The sequence below is a fragment of the Candidozyma haemuli genome, assembly GCF_002926055.2.
Source record: "Candidozyma haemuli strain B11899 chromosome Unknown A_2014730914, whole genome shotgun sequence".
Lineage (NCBI taxonomy): Eukaryota > Fungi > Ascomycota > Pichiomycetes > Serinales > Metschnikowiaceae > Candidozyma > Candidozyma haemuli.
The window spans coordinates 1,907,812-1,921,762 of record NW_020289906.1 but is presented as its reverse complement, the minus strand read 5'-3'; the positions used below and the strand labels follow the sequence as shown (position 1 = coordinate 1,921,762).

The 13,951-nt window shown below is 44.8% G+C and overlaps 7 protein-coding genes across 7 annotated transcripts; 3 read left to right on the top strand and 4 right to left on the bottom strand. All coding sequences in view use genetic code 12, as the record gives it.

Annotated features, from left to right (window-relative positions):
• Positions 1–1,476: 1,476 nt before the first annotated feature.
• Positions 1,477–2,807, top strand: CXQ85_000816 (uncharacterized protein; the record flags this gene model as incomplete). Its single annotated transcript, XM_025484549.1, has 2 exons — positions 1,477–2,727; positions 2,802–2,807. The coding sequence occupies 2 exons, from the start codon at positions 1,477–1,479 to the stop codon at positions 2,805–2,807; spliced, it is 1,257 nt and encodes a 418-aa protein (XP_025342764.1).
• A 42-nt stretch (positions 2,808–2,849) lies between these two features.
• GCN3 (translation initiation factor eIF2B subunit alpha) lies at positions 2,850–3,785 on the bottom strand (the record flags this gene model as incomplete). The annotated part of the gene is made up of 1 exon (XM_025484548.1): positions 2,850–3,785. The coding sequence occupies one exon, from the start codon at positions 3,783–3,785 to the stop codon at positions 2,850–2,852; it is 936 nt and encodes a 311-aa protein (XP_025342763.1).
• An 847-nt stretch (positions 3,786–4,632) lies between these two features.
• On the top strand, positions 4,633–7,156 carry DOA4 (ubiquitin-specific protease; the record flags this gene model as incomplete). The annotated part of the gene is made up of 2 exons (XM_025484547.1): positions 4,633–7,065; positions 7,100–7,156. 2 exons carry the CDS (start codon positions 4,633–4,635, stop codon positions 7,154–7,156), a joined length of 2,490 nt encoding a protein of 829 aa, XP_025342762.1.
• A 45-nt stretch (positions 7,157–7,201) lies between these two features.
• Positions 7,202–7,804, bottom strand: OCA6 (protein-tyrosine-phosphatase; the record flags this gene model as incomplete). Its single annotated transcript, XM_025484546.1, has 1 exon — positions 7,202–7,804. The coding sequence occupies one exon, from the start codon at positions 7,802–7,804 to the stop codon at positions 7,202–7,204; it is 603 nt and encodes a 200-aa protein (XP_025342761.1).
• Positions 7,805–8,004: 200 nt separating this feature from the next.
• Positions 8,005–9,672, bottom strand: LCB2 (serine C-palmitoyltransferase; the record flags this gene model as incomplete). The annotated part of the gene is made up of 1 exon (XM_025484545.1): positions 8,005–9,672. The coding sequence occupies one exon, from the start codon at positions 9,670–9,672 to the stop codon at positions 8,005–8,007; it is 1,668 nt and encodes a 555-aa protein (XP_025342760.1).
• An 888-nt stretch (positions 9,673–10,560) lies between these two features.
• Positions 10,561–12,177, bottom strand: MODF (Modfp; the record flags this gene model as incomplete). The annotated part of the gene is made up of 1 exon (XM_025484544.1): positions 10,561–12,177. The coding sequence occupies one exon, from the start codon at positions 12,175–12,177 to the stop codon at positions 10,561–10,563; it is 1,617 nt and encodes a 538-aa protein (XP_025342759.1).
• Positions 12,178–12,363: 186 nt separating this feature from the next.
• DOS2 (Dos2p) lies at positions 12,364–13,341 on the top strand (the record flags this gene model as incomplete). The annotated part of the gene is made up of 1 exon (XM_025484543.1): positions 12,364–13,341. The coding sequence occupies one exon, from the start codon at positions 12,364–12,366 to the stop codon at positions 13,339–13,341; it is 978 nt and encodes a 325-aa protein (XP_025342758.1).
• Positions 13,342–13,951: the final 610 nt, after the last annotated feature.

The window sequence follows — 13,951 nt, the reverse complement described above, 5'->3', positions numbered from 1 at the left end:
GTGCAAAATGGGTGAGGAAAAAAAAAAATTTGATGGATCACGTGACCAAATTGGGAAGCCTGAACTCGTTTTCGTTCTGGAATGTACGCCTCTAGCGTGCTCGGAACTACACATTCACGCAGTGACTGCTTTTGCCGAAAGTATGGGAGACGAGAAGGGTGAAGAATAAGTTGGCATAGAGATATGATAAGGAAGAAATTAATAAAGTAGGGGAAATTGTGAAGGTATAATATGATATTTTTGAGTTTCAATTTTAAAAAGGAGTAAATTAAGGTGATTACGGTGGTGTTCTTCTGAGTCTCTTATGTATGTAAATGGCTGCGAAATGGGAGTGAAAGAGGCTAGGACGATTCGGCTCAATTAGGTCTGGGAGTCGAGGAATTAGAGTTGAATGAAAACTTATGAGATCGTGAAAACGAGCTGTTAAGGTAGAAACTAATTTCTTTGGGAATTGGTGGAATTGACATGAAATGGGCTATTGGTCTATCAGCGTCTTCTGACTGACATAGCCAGCATGGATACATAGAACGAAAAAACAAATCCGTCAAAGATAAATTATGAAAAGAAAAGCCTTTCTTTTCTCTAGCATTTCACTTCTCATATCCAGTTATTAAATATCAAGGATGTCAAATGTCAATTGTGTCCTTCCCAACTGCCTCTTCTACTATGACAGACCTTTTCGCAGCCATAGTTAGTACCTGAGAAGCTTTCTCATTTGACATGAGACAGACATGACACGGCATGGTATCCATTAATAGTGACATAATTATTGACATAAAGCAATTGGTACCTCATTAAGTATATCAACACCATACAGCGTGGTGCTTCTTCTTCTTCCCTTGGAAGGTACCGCTTTGCCAGAACACGTCTCGAGGAGGCCCCCTCTTCCATCATCTCACACCCTACTTAAATTCAAGAGAAATCAATAAACTCACTTATTAGCTACAGAATAAGATCAAATCGATAACAAACAACCCCATCATCACACTTCTACTGGTGTGCCTTAAAATCTACAGATGACAAGGCTGAGACATAAACAATACAATGGCTGTTTTTCGCAGCCATTTCCTTCTGGTCGAAGCCTCTTCCAGGTACCCAGATGAAGAGTATACTTGTTAAACGGAATAAACGTATTTTAACGGAATTCACGAACTCACAAAAAGAAGATCCAAACGGAAAATCTCTATCCTTTTTCTCTCGACTCGTCTCAGTCCATCAGTTCTCTCCATTTACCCCACAAACACCACTGCCAGAATGAGGTCCACCTCTTCATCCACCACCCCAGCCAAACACCAACCGTCTCTCAAACAAACCCCTCTTTCCTCAAATCTCTTAGACATCCACTTTTTGACAATCAAAACAACCCGTAAAACACACCTGGTCGGTCTTTCTGGTGGCTGTGGGCATATTCTCTCCAACCCTCATACAGTACATCAACATCGGAGTTGAGGTGGCGTGTTCCTTACTCTTCTTTTCATGTCAAACTCAGTCGTTGTCTTCAGTGGCGGCACGGCCACTAACGAAATCGTCCATGTGTTCAACTCGCTTTCTGCTGACGTCAGTTACGTCTTGCCTATCCTGGATAATGGAGGCTCCACGTCAGAAATCATTCGTGTGATCGGAGGCCCTGCCATTGGAGACATTCGTTCGAGACTTACGAGACTTATTCCTTCTGAGAACGAGCCGTTGAAGCGTCTTTTGAGCTTCCGTTTGGAGCCAGACCCGGTTGTGGCAAAAGCCCAGTGGAACGAGATCGTTGAGGGAACTCACCCTCTATGGAAAGACATTGATAGTGCTACGAAGGAGATTCTTCGAGCATTTTTGATCCATGTCCACGTGGAGCTTTTGAAACGGTCCAAGTTGACTGCTACAAGCAATACAAATAAGAAGTTCAGGTTCGAGTTGGCCAATGTGGGTAACTTGTTCCTTACAGGCATTCGGCTATTTATAGGCTCTTTGGACTCGGCCATCGAGTTGTTCAAGAAGTTGACGGGGATTGACAATTCGATCCAGGTGATGCCTTGTATCAGTACCAATTTCAGTTATCATATCGGTGCTCTTTTGATTAATGGTCTTATCATTACTGGCCAGTCTCAGATTTCCCATCCTTCGCCTGTGGAGGTCTATCCTCCTCCGATCAACAAGACAAGACCACCAACGCCAACACACGAGAACCAGGAGTACTTTAGTCATGTTGATACTCGTGGCGATGACATTCATTCCATTGGCTCTGCTCTTTCCTCTGACGACGAGGAGTTGGGTAACATCCCACAGTATACTCATCCAGAGCTTAAAAAGTCTCAATTGCATTTCCAGAAGACCGATGGCATCGAGCCGCTTTTGTCTCCAATCGAGAGAATCTTCTACATTTCGCCTCATGGACAGGAGATCTGTCCTGTTGCGCTGACGAGAGTCATCAACAGCATCACGAACGCTAACACACTCATTTACTCTATTGGTTCGCTCATGACTAGTATTGTTCCTATTTTGGTTTTGAAAGGTATCGGCAAAGCTATCGCCCATGATTATGCCCCTGATAAGAAACGCATACTTCTATTAAACGGATGCGAGGACAGAGAGACCTTCGGCTTGGCGGCAATCGACTATATCGATACTATCATCAAGCTGGCCCACTACTCGCTCGAGATGTCCCATCAAGACCATGACCACCTCAAATGGTGTAACTTCGTCACACATCTTGTTTACATGGAGAACCCAAGAATCGCTGTGGACGAGGAACTTCTTGAGAAGAAGAACATTAAATGCATCAAAATAAAAAGAAGTGCCGATGGAGAAGACAGGTATGATACCGACCATCTTCAAGAAATGCTCAATAAGATTGCAGCATCTTAATCATACCACATCTTAATCAACTCCTCAGAAACAGCTGACGGCGTCAACACTCCCAAATCCGTAATAAGGGCAGTGATAAATTCATGCGGAGTGAAATCAATGGTCTGTGTTTTAAGCGTACCTTCTTCCGTTTCCGTTTCCGTATATCCTTGTTCATCTAGTATAGATGAAATTCCCCTTGGTAAATCGTTTGGTGCCAAAGGGAACAATCTAACGAACTTATGCGACTCAGTAACCACGTAGAATGGTTTGTTGTTGGCCTTTGCCAAACATCCAATTTGGTAGGAACCGATATGGTTAATGATACCTCCACTCTCGGCTACACCTTCAGCTCCCACGAGAACCTTATCGATCTTATGAAGCACATATCCAACAGCATTGTCAACAATAACCTCAACTGGAATATCAGCCTCTCTGAGTAGCTTAGCCATATGGTAACCCTTTCCAGAAGGACGAGCTTCAGTGACAATCACCTTGAAACGCAACAACTTCTGAGATCTGGCCTTCTGTAAAAGCTGAAGCACCACACGAGAAAAAGAATGCACAAGAATGGTATCGTCGTCCTTAATAAAAGGCACACCAAAGTCAGCCAGCTTAGCTCTTGACTCCTTGGCTCTCTGGACGAACAATTCACCGTTTTCCACCAAGTTCTTCTTACAAGACTCCCAGTCGGAGTACAAGTTGGTGTTACGCAAAACAAAACGCATAAACAAGTCACAGCCTGCTGAAAGAGAAATGGCGTTGGAGATGGACAGTTTCAAGATGTCAATGTTGGACTTGACAAGGTTGATCAATTCCGATGACGTCGAGGGTTGTTTCACTCGAAGCATCGTCACAAGCGACTCGATGGCCGCTATAGGCATAGTCATGTCTCTATCATCCTCCAAGAACTTGAGGTATGTCTGTTTGATGTCGAAATCAGGATTCGCCATGGTTGGTGAAGATGTAGATATGAGATGGAAAAAAAGCGCGAGATGTAGCAGTAGAGAGACAGACAGCCGGTGGACAGAAGAGACGCAAGAGTGGTATGTGAAGGGTTTGGGAGCTAATGGATTCAATAATGACGTTTAAGAGTGACTTCTAATTTACAATACTTGTATTATTTAGACTTTTGGGTGTTCAAAGGAAGATAGGCTGATGGGTAGTGAAGGACAGTAATGGCTGCGAAAAGTGTCATACTGGACTAGCACCTGTCAAGTTTAACAATGGTAGGGAGGAGCACCAGAAAGTGTAAAAGAGTGATTGTGAAAAACTTAGAACAAAAGGAAGAAAATAATAAATGGCTATTAACAGCTTTCTGGGTCTCTAACTTATGGCTACACAGTGCATGGTACGACCCATAAATAGCCTGTAATCACATATCTGTTATTGCTTATATTGACAACGTTTCTCAATACGCAAAGGCATTAACTAACGGAAAATTACCTCTTGATATTCTTCTTAACATACTTTACAAACGCTTATATATGTATGTACATATCAATTGTCCAAACTATGGCTCTCTATACTGTTTGGCTGCGAAATAGTCATACACGGCTTAGGTACGCCAAACTGCTTCCCACATCTTTCAAAGAAGAAATAACAAGTAGTTTACCAATTAATGGACCCACAGAAACCTATTCAAACCCTTTTTCACCAAATTACCACCCAGTGGCATCCCTTTACGTACTACCATGGGAGGCCTAATATCGTGGGTGTACGGGTGCACATGCACCACATTATCGTTACCTATATCAGTATCGATAACCATTACTAAGACAAGAGGCCCCTTTGCACATGATGAGCAAACCTGATGCTCAAACAACGTACTCCTTACTGGAGCTGCGGCTGATTCTGAAGGGTCTTTCAACTAATCTCCTAAAAAGTGCCTCCAAGATCAAAGATCTATTGGGATTCCAGATCACCTTACTTGAGATCTTCAAGTATGAAAGCAAGAGGTTTGATGCTTTGGGTTATTGTGACGTTTCCATGGCCTTTGTAGCTCATGCTGCTAATGTCTACCTTGCTACATCATTATCAACTTCTGCTTCTCAGGAGGTAAAGCCTATCCTTAAGCAGATCACAGAACAACTACAGAACAACAAGACCAAGTTTGCGGCAATTGAGCAGAAACTCGAACGTCTTTCGGTCCTGCAACAGGTTAATTCAGATGCTGCCGATCCACTTCTTATGCGGTTTGCCAATCTCAAAACTGGTGTCCTGGAGGCTCCAGTGGCGTCTTCCTTTGAAGGCTTCTTGTATTCGGATTCTTTATCGGTCTATGAGCTTAACCACCTAATACGATCGAGAGCTGATGATGTTCTTCTCTTGGACTTCAGAAGCAAGAAGGAGCACTCCTATAGTCATATCAATTTCCTGAACGTCGTGAACATCGAGCCATCCAAGGTTACAGCATTACTTAAAGATAAGCCACAAGCTACCGATAAAGATTTAGAAAAGGCATTGTCTTTAGACTCAGAAAGTCTTCAGCTTTTCCAGAATAGACAGAAATTTGGTCTTATAGTTGCCTACAACCTCCGGTTTGGAGGGATTGGGAATGACAAGTTCCAAGCATTAGAGTTCCTGCTCTTGAACTCAGATTCCAAGGGCATCCCATCAAAGAACCCCTTCAAAGACCTTTTTGACATCTTGATGTACAAAACAGAATACTTGAGTTCGAGGCCACAACAATACCCTGTTTATTTGAACGGAGGCCTCGAAAGGTGGTACTCAACTTTTGGAGAAGGATCGTTGACAAGAAGCTCAGACACTTCTCTGGAAAAGCCCAAGGCCAATGGCAACTCATCAACCAATGGAAGTGCAAAGGCGTCTGATTCGGCGTATGTGAGGAACTTCGGCGATTATCTCGCAAGTGCCAAGTCTAAGACACCTCCATTGACGTCCTCACGAACATCACTTGATAGACAACGGAAGACCGACATAGATTTTTCGTCATCACGGCCAAGACAGCCTCCAAGTTACGAGTCTTTGAAACCTAACACTGCTCCGGTCCCAATAGAGCGCAAAGCTCCTCCTAGCATTAAACCCTCATCGCCAGTGCCTTCAGTGTCAAAACAATCACAGACTAAAGTGGAGAAGCAAGTTACATCGCCATCTAATCAAGAACTACAAGTACAGAAGACAGGTAGTTCCGAAACAAATCCATTCCTTGAAAACTTTGCAACTGGCTTGACCAACCTTGGTAACTCTTGTTACATGAACTGCGTGCTTCAATGTTTAGGAGCAACGCCACAACTTACGTCATTTTTCTTTCCAAACGTCACCAAAGGCGGTAACCAGACACTACAATCTTACCGTCAGCATATCAACGCTAAAAACAGATTGGGAACAAGCGGAGTTTTGACCACAAACTTTGTCAAGCTTTTGGCAAGTATGTTCAACAACGTGGGTAAATATTTTGCTCCACATGAGTTCAAGAAGGTGATTGGCACTGTTCCCTCTGGTCGTCAATTTGCATCATTTGACCAACAGGATTGTATCGAATTTCTTAACTTTGTGCTTGATTCATTGCATGAGGATCTCAACCAACGTGCTGTTGAGAATGGAGAAGAGAGGAGCGCAATCATGGAGCTTTCTACAGAACAAGAGAAAACCAGGGAGATGCTTCCTGTCAGACTTGCATCGACCATTGAATGGGAAAGATATCTTAAGTTGAACTTTTCGGTGATTGTGGACTACTTTCAAGGGCAATACTTATCACAGTTGAAGTGTCTCGAATGTGGTATGACATCAACAACATACAATGCATTTTCTATACTTTCTTTGCCTATTCCAGAAAGGCTCAATAGGGACAAGGTGGTTACCCTCGCACAGTGCTTGGATCTTTTCACAGATACGGAACTTCTTGACGATGATAACAAATGGCATTGTCCAAGATGTAAGAGATTCACGAAGCTGACGAAGAAGATCTCCATCACAAGACTCCCTCGTGTTCTTATTATCAACTTTAAGAGGTTCCAGATTCTGATGTCAGGACACTTCAACAAGCTTGAAACTTTTGTCAAGTACCCTGTGAACGAGACCCTCGATTTGACATCTTACTGGCCGCAGGTCGGCACTTATGTCAGCAAAGACCATAGTATGGATACCGCAAAGGAACAGCAGATACTTTCCACATTTCCACAGCGTCATCAAGACCCTCCTTTCAAGTATAAACTTTATGGTGTGGTCAACCATTACGGTAATTTAACAACAGGCCACTATACAGCATACGTTAAAAAAGCCAGTGACCTGAAACAAAGGAAAGAATGGTGTTACTTTGACGATGCCAAAATACTGTACGATTGCAAGGTGGACCAAGTGATGAACAAGAGTGCGTACTGTTTATTCTTCCAGAGAATCTAAACGTCTAGGTTGATGAACCTGCGGGCTCTGTTTCGGTGACCTTGATATTAGGATGGCTGCCCACAATGCCTTTACTCAAGCCTTCCCAGAGCCAATCACACTTGTTTTTGGATCGCACGCTGATCTCGCCCCTGAAGCCATCCACAAAGCTTCTATCATTTAATGTTATGCTGGTGGTAAAGTTGATAAACTCGTTGAATATGGCAATGGACGACCAGAATTGCAATTTTCGAAGACAGGCAATGACAAGACTGGTGACTTGACCTCCATTGAGGCAATGGACATATACGGGAGCATTCTCCAGGTGGATCATGTAATCCAACGCTTCTAGAACCGTGGAATAACCCATGGGCACCCCACGTTTCTTACCCTTACCGGATTGGGCACATTCTAGGTGTACAAGCTGGATATTTCTTTGCTGTGCAAACTCGAATAGAGCTTTATCAGTATCTTCAGTTATCGCCTCAGGAGTTAATGATATGATTGTTTTGAGGTTTAAACTCAGCAAAAAGGGGAAATTGATTTGCCGAGGGTAACCGCCACGGTGTAACTGTGGCTGGACGGTGCTGAATCTCAAAGGAGGTACGAGTGGGTCGGGTTCAACCATTGCATAATGAAAAAACGAAGTGAATGTCGATTGAAAATTACATGGTTCATATATAAAATGAGTAGGTTTTTGATGCAGGGCCAGCGAGAAGGGTTAAACGATTATTAGACTGCATGGCATGAACGTTAAGCACCAAAGTGGAATGGAAAACGTAGAATATTAAATGACAATAGGCGATGTGAAGGATGGAGCAAAAGTCTCTAGAATAATCTTGGAAGTTTGCTGTCTTCCACATTAGTGTCAAGTACTTCCTTGATGTCCAAGCGAGGAGCGACACCGGGTTCGCGAGAACCACCGGCAATGCCACTACTGTACTTCAACTGCAAAATGTCACCCACATCACTGAACTTGTCTAAAACGTAATCCAAGTCTTCTTTGGTCAATGCTGAACTAACACACAATCTAGCTCTGGCGGTAGCAATTGGGGTAGCTGGGTAACCCACAACAACGACAGCGATCTTCTCATTGTAAAGCAATCTAGAAAGAGCAGGCATCTTGGCTGGCAAGTACAACAACAATGGAATCACTGGAGAGTCATCAGCACCGTAAACAATAAAACCAAGCTTCTTCAATCCGAGTCTGAGGTAACGAGAGTTGAAAGCAATTCTCTTCAAACGCTCTTCACCTTCACCAGGGTTCAATGTACCGTTGATGATTTGCAAAGAAGAGACAATTTGGCCCAACACTGGTGGTGGCACAGCCTCACCGAAGGAAGAGTTGAAGTAGCTTAATCTCATTTTGTCAATGACCCACTTGTCGGCAGCAACGTAACCACCGGTAGCACCGAAGGACTTGGTCAAAGTACCCATCAAGATATCAACCTGCGAAGGAGAAACAGAAAAGTAGTCACAAACACCTCTACCGTGAGGGCCAAGGGCACCGATGGAGTGGGCTTCGTCAACGAAGAGGTAACACTTGTACTTGTTCTTCAATTCAACAACGCGAGGCAAGTTAACCATGTTACCTTCCATAGAGTAAAGACCTTCAACTGCAATGATAATCTTCTTCCATGGCCGGTGAGTTCTAGGCTGGCCCTGGGCAATCTGGTTTCTGATCAACTTCTCCAAGTCAGCCATGTCGTTGTGCTCAAAGACTTTCACGGAAGCACCAGAAATACGGATACCGAATCTGATGGATGCGTGGTTAAGCGAGTCACTGATGACAAGACAAGAAGCGTCAACCAAAGAAGCGAACAAACTGGCGTTGGTACCGTAACCTTGGGAAACAACAATGGCATCTTCCTTGCCAACGAACTCAGCAACCACCAGCTCACACTCTCTGTGTAAGTCAGTGGTACCGATGGCATTTCTAGGACCACAAGAAGAAGCACCGTATTTTTCAAGAATGTTGGTAGCGTAGTCAGTGCAGACACCTTTAGACTGGGCAAAACCCAAGTAGTTGTAAGAAGACAAGTTCAAACACTCTCTGGACTCGCCAGAGTAGGTGTATGTCTTACCCTTCTTCTCACGTTCGAAACACTTGATATATCTACCTGGAACACCATGAACGGGTCTAGCAAAACAATCATCGATTCTTAACTTCAAACGACGCACGTAGAAGTTCTCAAAGCCGTCGTACCATGGGGCATAGCCATCCTTCTCAACCAAGTCAGCATAGTCTTCAGGCTTGAAGATTTTACCGAAAAAGTCACGGATATGGCCAATCAAGATCAATATCAAGTAACTGACGAACGTAGCCAAGTGGATGACCAAAGGAGGCTCGTCATCGATAGGAGTCGGAAGCGGTTCACCGATGGGATGTTTTGAGACAAACAAGTGGTCCTTGGAGGTCAATCTGCCAAACTCAAGGTCAGCTTTAACCTCATCGGACCTATTGTCGATAGGAGCATCCGGGATATTTTCCGACATCACAACAGGGTTGTTTTAATTGGAAAAGGGGAGACACGGAGGCCGCGTAGTTTCACTTGAAGGCTGCGGTTGTTTCCAATAGGACCGAGAGCCAAACAGTGAAATAGGGAAAGTGGAAAGCCTGAGGGGGATTTGAATGCTGGCGTTCTTCGTTCTTTATTTCTCTACCTAGTAGGCTTGGTAAGCTTCCTCAAGGCGTTGTTGATGATGATTCTTGAAGATCTGGTGAGCTGTGGTGAGCAATTGTAGGAGAAAAAAGAAAAGAAGAAGCACAACAAGCAAAGGCTTAAAGTAGACAGTATTGCGAGTAAAATTTTGGTGCGACTTTTGGGTTAGGTGCAATTCGGGCACGCTTTAGGTGCACTTTTTCTTAGACGCTCGCGGGACAGACTAGTAAATTTTTTGTACCGAAACACAAAAAAAATAGGGGTTCTTGGGGAGGAAGAAGGTTTCTTCGTGAAGGTCTGTTCTGGAGGGTAGAGAAAAAAGAAGAAGAAAGAAGCCAGAAGGGTGGGAAATGGCCATCTTTATATACCACAGAATTGGGGGGAAGGCCAAGGGGCAGATGGCCACAGGGGTTGTGGGAAATGGGCCCGGAAAACGTGAAAAGAAAAATTGCGTTTATTGCTTCCGTTCTTTGAACTTCACTGTGCCTCATGGTGGTTGTGAGTAACAGTGGCTGCGAAAAAATGAATCCTCAACATATGCTCATGAGAAAGTAGAAGCATGGGTGATTTTTGCGCAAAACAAAGAATGGCATTCGTAAGCGAAAAAAAAAAACGAAATAGGAAAAGGAAAAGGGACAAGGACAAGGGATCCGGCAGAATTAGTTTTAGCCGTTGGCATTGCGTATATTTTTCGATTTTTCGCTTCTGCTGGGGGTGCTGTTTAGCCCGCTTCCGCTGCCGCTACCCTGGTAGCAAAACTGTATCCTCTCTGCTGGTCTCCATGAAGCTTAATTACATGCTCGTGCGCAGGTACTTCCCAGTCAATATGCCCAATGGCTAAGACAGTTGTCTGGGGCATCTCTTGGGCAATGTAATCATGGCATTTGTTCATAACGGCTTCATCGTCCATACATGAGAAGGCCTCATCAAGAATTAAAATGTCTGGGTTCTTGATGGCGGCTCGGAGGAAAAGCACAAGCTTCTGCTGGGATACAGTCAATTCGTAGAATCGCTTATTTTCAACCTGGGCCAACTCTGGCGCAAACGTTTCCACCAACTTTTGCGCTTCCTTAGGGAGTTCCTGCTGATGCTTGTAAATGAACTTGAAGTTCAGATTCCCTATATCCCTCACTAACCCATTGTACACCACGTCGTGGGCTATTGCTCGAGGCGGAACTGTGGCATGGAGCTCGGGAGATGAGATGCCGATCCGGTTATTCACATCAAAGTAACTTACACCTTGCCCTGTTTTGCGCAACGTGCCATCAATTGAAATCACAGACCTCCACAGCTGTGGATGGTCGGCGGTGATGAGGGAGAGAATGGTGGTTTTCCCCAGCCCGTTCTCTCCCAAAATGCGCCAACGTGAGCCTCGCTCAATGCCCCACGTAAAATCTTTTAATACGTCCAAGCCCCGGTATCTTACGAAAGCATTCTTGAACTCTACTATGGGATCCACCGTGGTGGTGTTCAACGTTTCAGGCGCAACTTCCCTAAACGCAATTTTGGCACTTTCAGCTTGCTTCGTTTTGTGTAACTCGAGAACGTCTTTGTGCTTTTCAACAATAGCCTGACTAGCGGTGGTCTTGGGCCCGCAAACTGTCAAACCGGATTCATCGGCGTAGCCTAAATTATCGACCCATTCGGGCACACTGTCCTGGATCCGGAGCCCCAAAACCACTCCAGCATTGAGCTCCAACGCAATGCGCCTTAGCAGCTCCGACACCTTTTCCGTTGCTTTCGGGTCGAGGCCAAGGAAAGGGTCGTCTATCACAATAAGACGGGGTTTGTTGATGAGCGCTTTGCTGATTCTGGCCCTTCTCATTTGCCCATTGCTGAGGCTGTTGATCCACTTATTGCGCAAGTGGTTGAGGTTGAAATATTCACAAAGTTTATCCACATATCCGTCGTTCTTGGAAACCACAGTGTTACTGTTGTAATTGTTGGCTCCAGTTACGTAGTTGATCACCGAATTGACATCGTCTGACATCTCTAGCTTGCCCTTGTATGAATATGACTCATATCTTGCAGCCATATGGACCTTATCAAGACCAGAGTTCTCCTTAAAGTTAAGATGCTGGATCTGGTCACTGCGGTGTAGATCATTAAACTGTGGGTACACTCTGCCAAGCGGCGGTTCTGGAATGTATTTTGCAGCCACTACATTCAAGAAGTTCAGCTTTTGCGGTCCAGTGATAGCATAGAAAGCTTTACCGGCGCCGGTACCGGGGGCCTCAATGTCGAATTTCGGAATTGGGTTTTGGAAAACATACTTTTGCGCCGCCAAGTATCTTGTTTCCGCCACGAAAAGAGCATTCCGTATCTTAAGTAACGACATGCCGTGGGGGAAAAAGTGAAAGCACTGGTAAGTAGCTTCAACTGTGCTTAGATAGATTTCCAGCATATACTGTTTATTTTGCACGTGCGCAGAGTCACGCGCGCTCACTCGCACCACTACCCTGAACCTGAACCTGGGGAATAGGCCCCCTACACTTCCTAACAGAAGAACACTATAGCATCCACAATGGACTTAGCAGACCCTATTGTTACCCAGGAGGGCCAGACCGATACAGAGAAACCCGTGCCTTCCAACGAAAAGACCGAAGAGGTGATTCACCGTCTTGAAGGTGAGATTGACCAGGCATATTCTACGGTTGAGGCTAAGTTCCAGTCCTTGTGGACCAATGCATCTAAAAATGCTCTGGACATCCAGGAGAAGCTTAAGCTTGACGAGAAGAAAGCGTCGTTGGTCGCTCAGCTTAACACAGCCAAGGAAAACATCAATAACAGCAAAATCGTCCAGGACAATGTCCAGTCTGTGGATGCCCAGCTCAAAGAGATAGGAGAACAGGTCAGGGGACTCGAGAAGAAGATTGATTTCGGCAGCTTATCAACTCAGGCGAACTCGGCTTTGGATTCTTTGGACTCTGGTTTGGAGTACGTGGAAAAAGCAGCGGGTAAGTACGTGAGCCAGTTCTCGTCCTTCTTCTCCAGCATTGTTTCTGTGGAGCCCAAGGAGGAAACTCCACCACAGGAATCTAAAGAGCCAGAAACTCTTTTCACCAATCCTAAATTTCCTGGCGGAAACTACGGGTCTACTAGGTTCGACAGTGAGCTCTTCAAATTGCACACCACTGAATCGCTTCTCTTGGACGATTCCAAGGACGATGCATCAGAAAAGGAGAAGTTTGACGTTGAGGCTAAAACTACTGAGATTGCTGATTTGCTCAAGCAATACCCTGATACCTTGGAGAAGCTTATGCATAAGCTCGTGCCCGTCGAGCTCTCGTACGATACCTTCTGGTACAGATACTTTAAATTAGAAGACGACATCAGAGCCAGCGAGCAGAAGAGAAAGGAACTTCTTACCAAGAAGGAGAAAACCACTGAAGAGGCTGGCGAGGATGATGATGACGATGACGAGGAGTTTACTTGGGATGATGAAGATGATGAGGATGACGACGTCGTGAAGGTGGAAAGAGTCCAAGACGATAAGCAGTAATCACGCAAGGTAACTTTCTTCACTCGCTTTTGGAAGTGGCCGTTCGACATGTTTTTGCTATCGTTAGGCTGCCATTTGGTGCGAGATAAGGTTCATCCTCGGTTCTCGTCGCTTTCGTTTACTTTCACGGCTTCCCTCGGCCATCGGAAAACGGAATATCGATACCAGAGACCAAATGCTCGAGATTATCGGCTTCTTTTCCTCAAAAAGTAAATTCGGGGTCTCGGGTGGACTTCCGTGATTGCGAAAATGGTGTCTGTAAGAGGACTTTTACGAGCCTAGTCATTCACACGACAACCATGATATCTCCATTCACCAAGCACCAATGCCCCAACCCACTTTCAAATGTCTTCAGCAGCGTCCATCGTTAAATAAGACGGCCAAAACTACGGCATCTCTACGGGGACCCTAACTGGCCTGCATACTACTATCAACCTTCAATCCCGGTCCCTGGCGTAGAAATAAGCTCTTTCCCCCAGTCCTTACTCTACAACCACCCTCCCCTTAATACTCCTATGCCTAAAACGTATACTCAATACCACCAGGGCCACAGTCCTAATACGTCACATTCACGACAGCGCAGTTGGGGAAATCCCCCAACCCAATCACC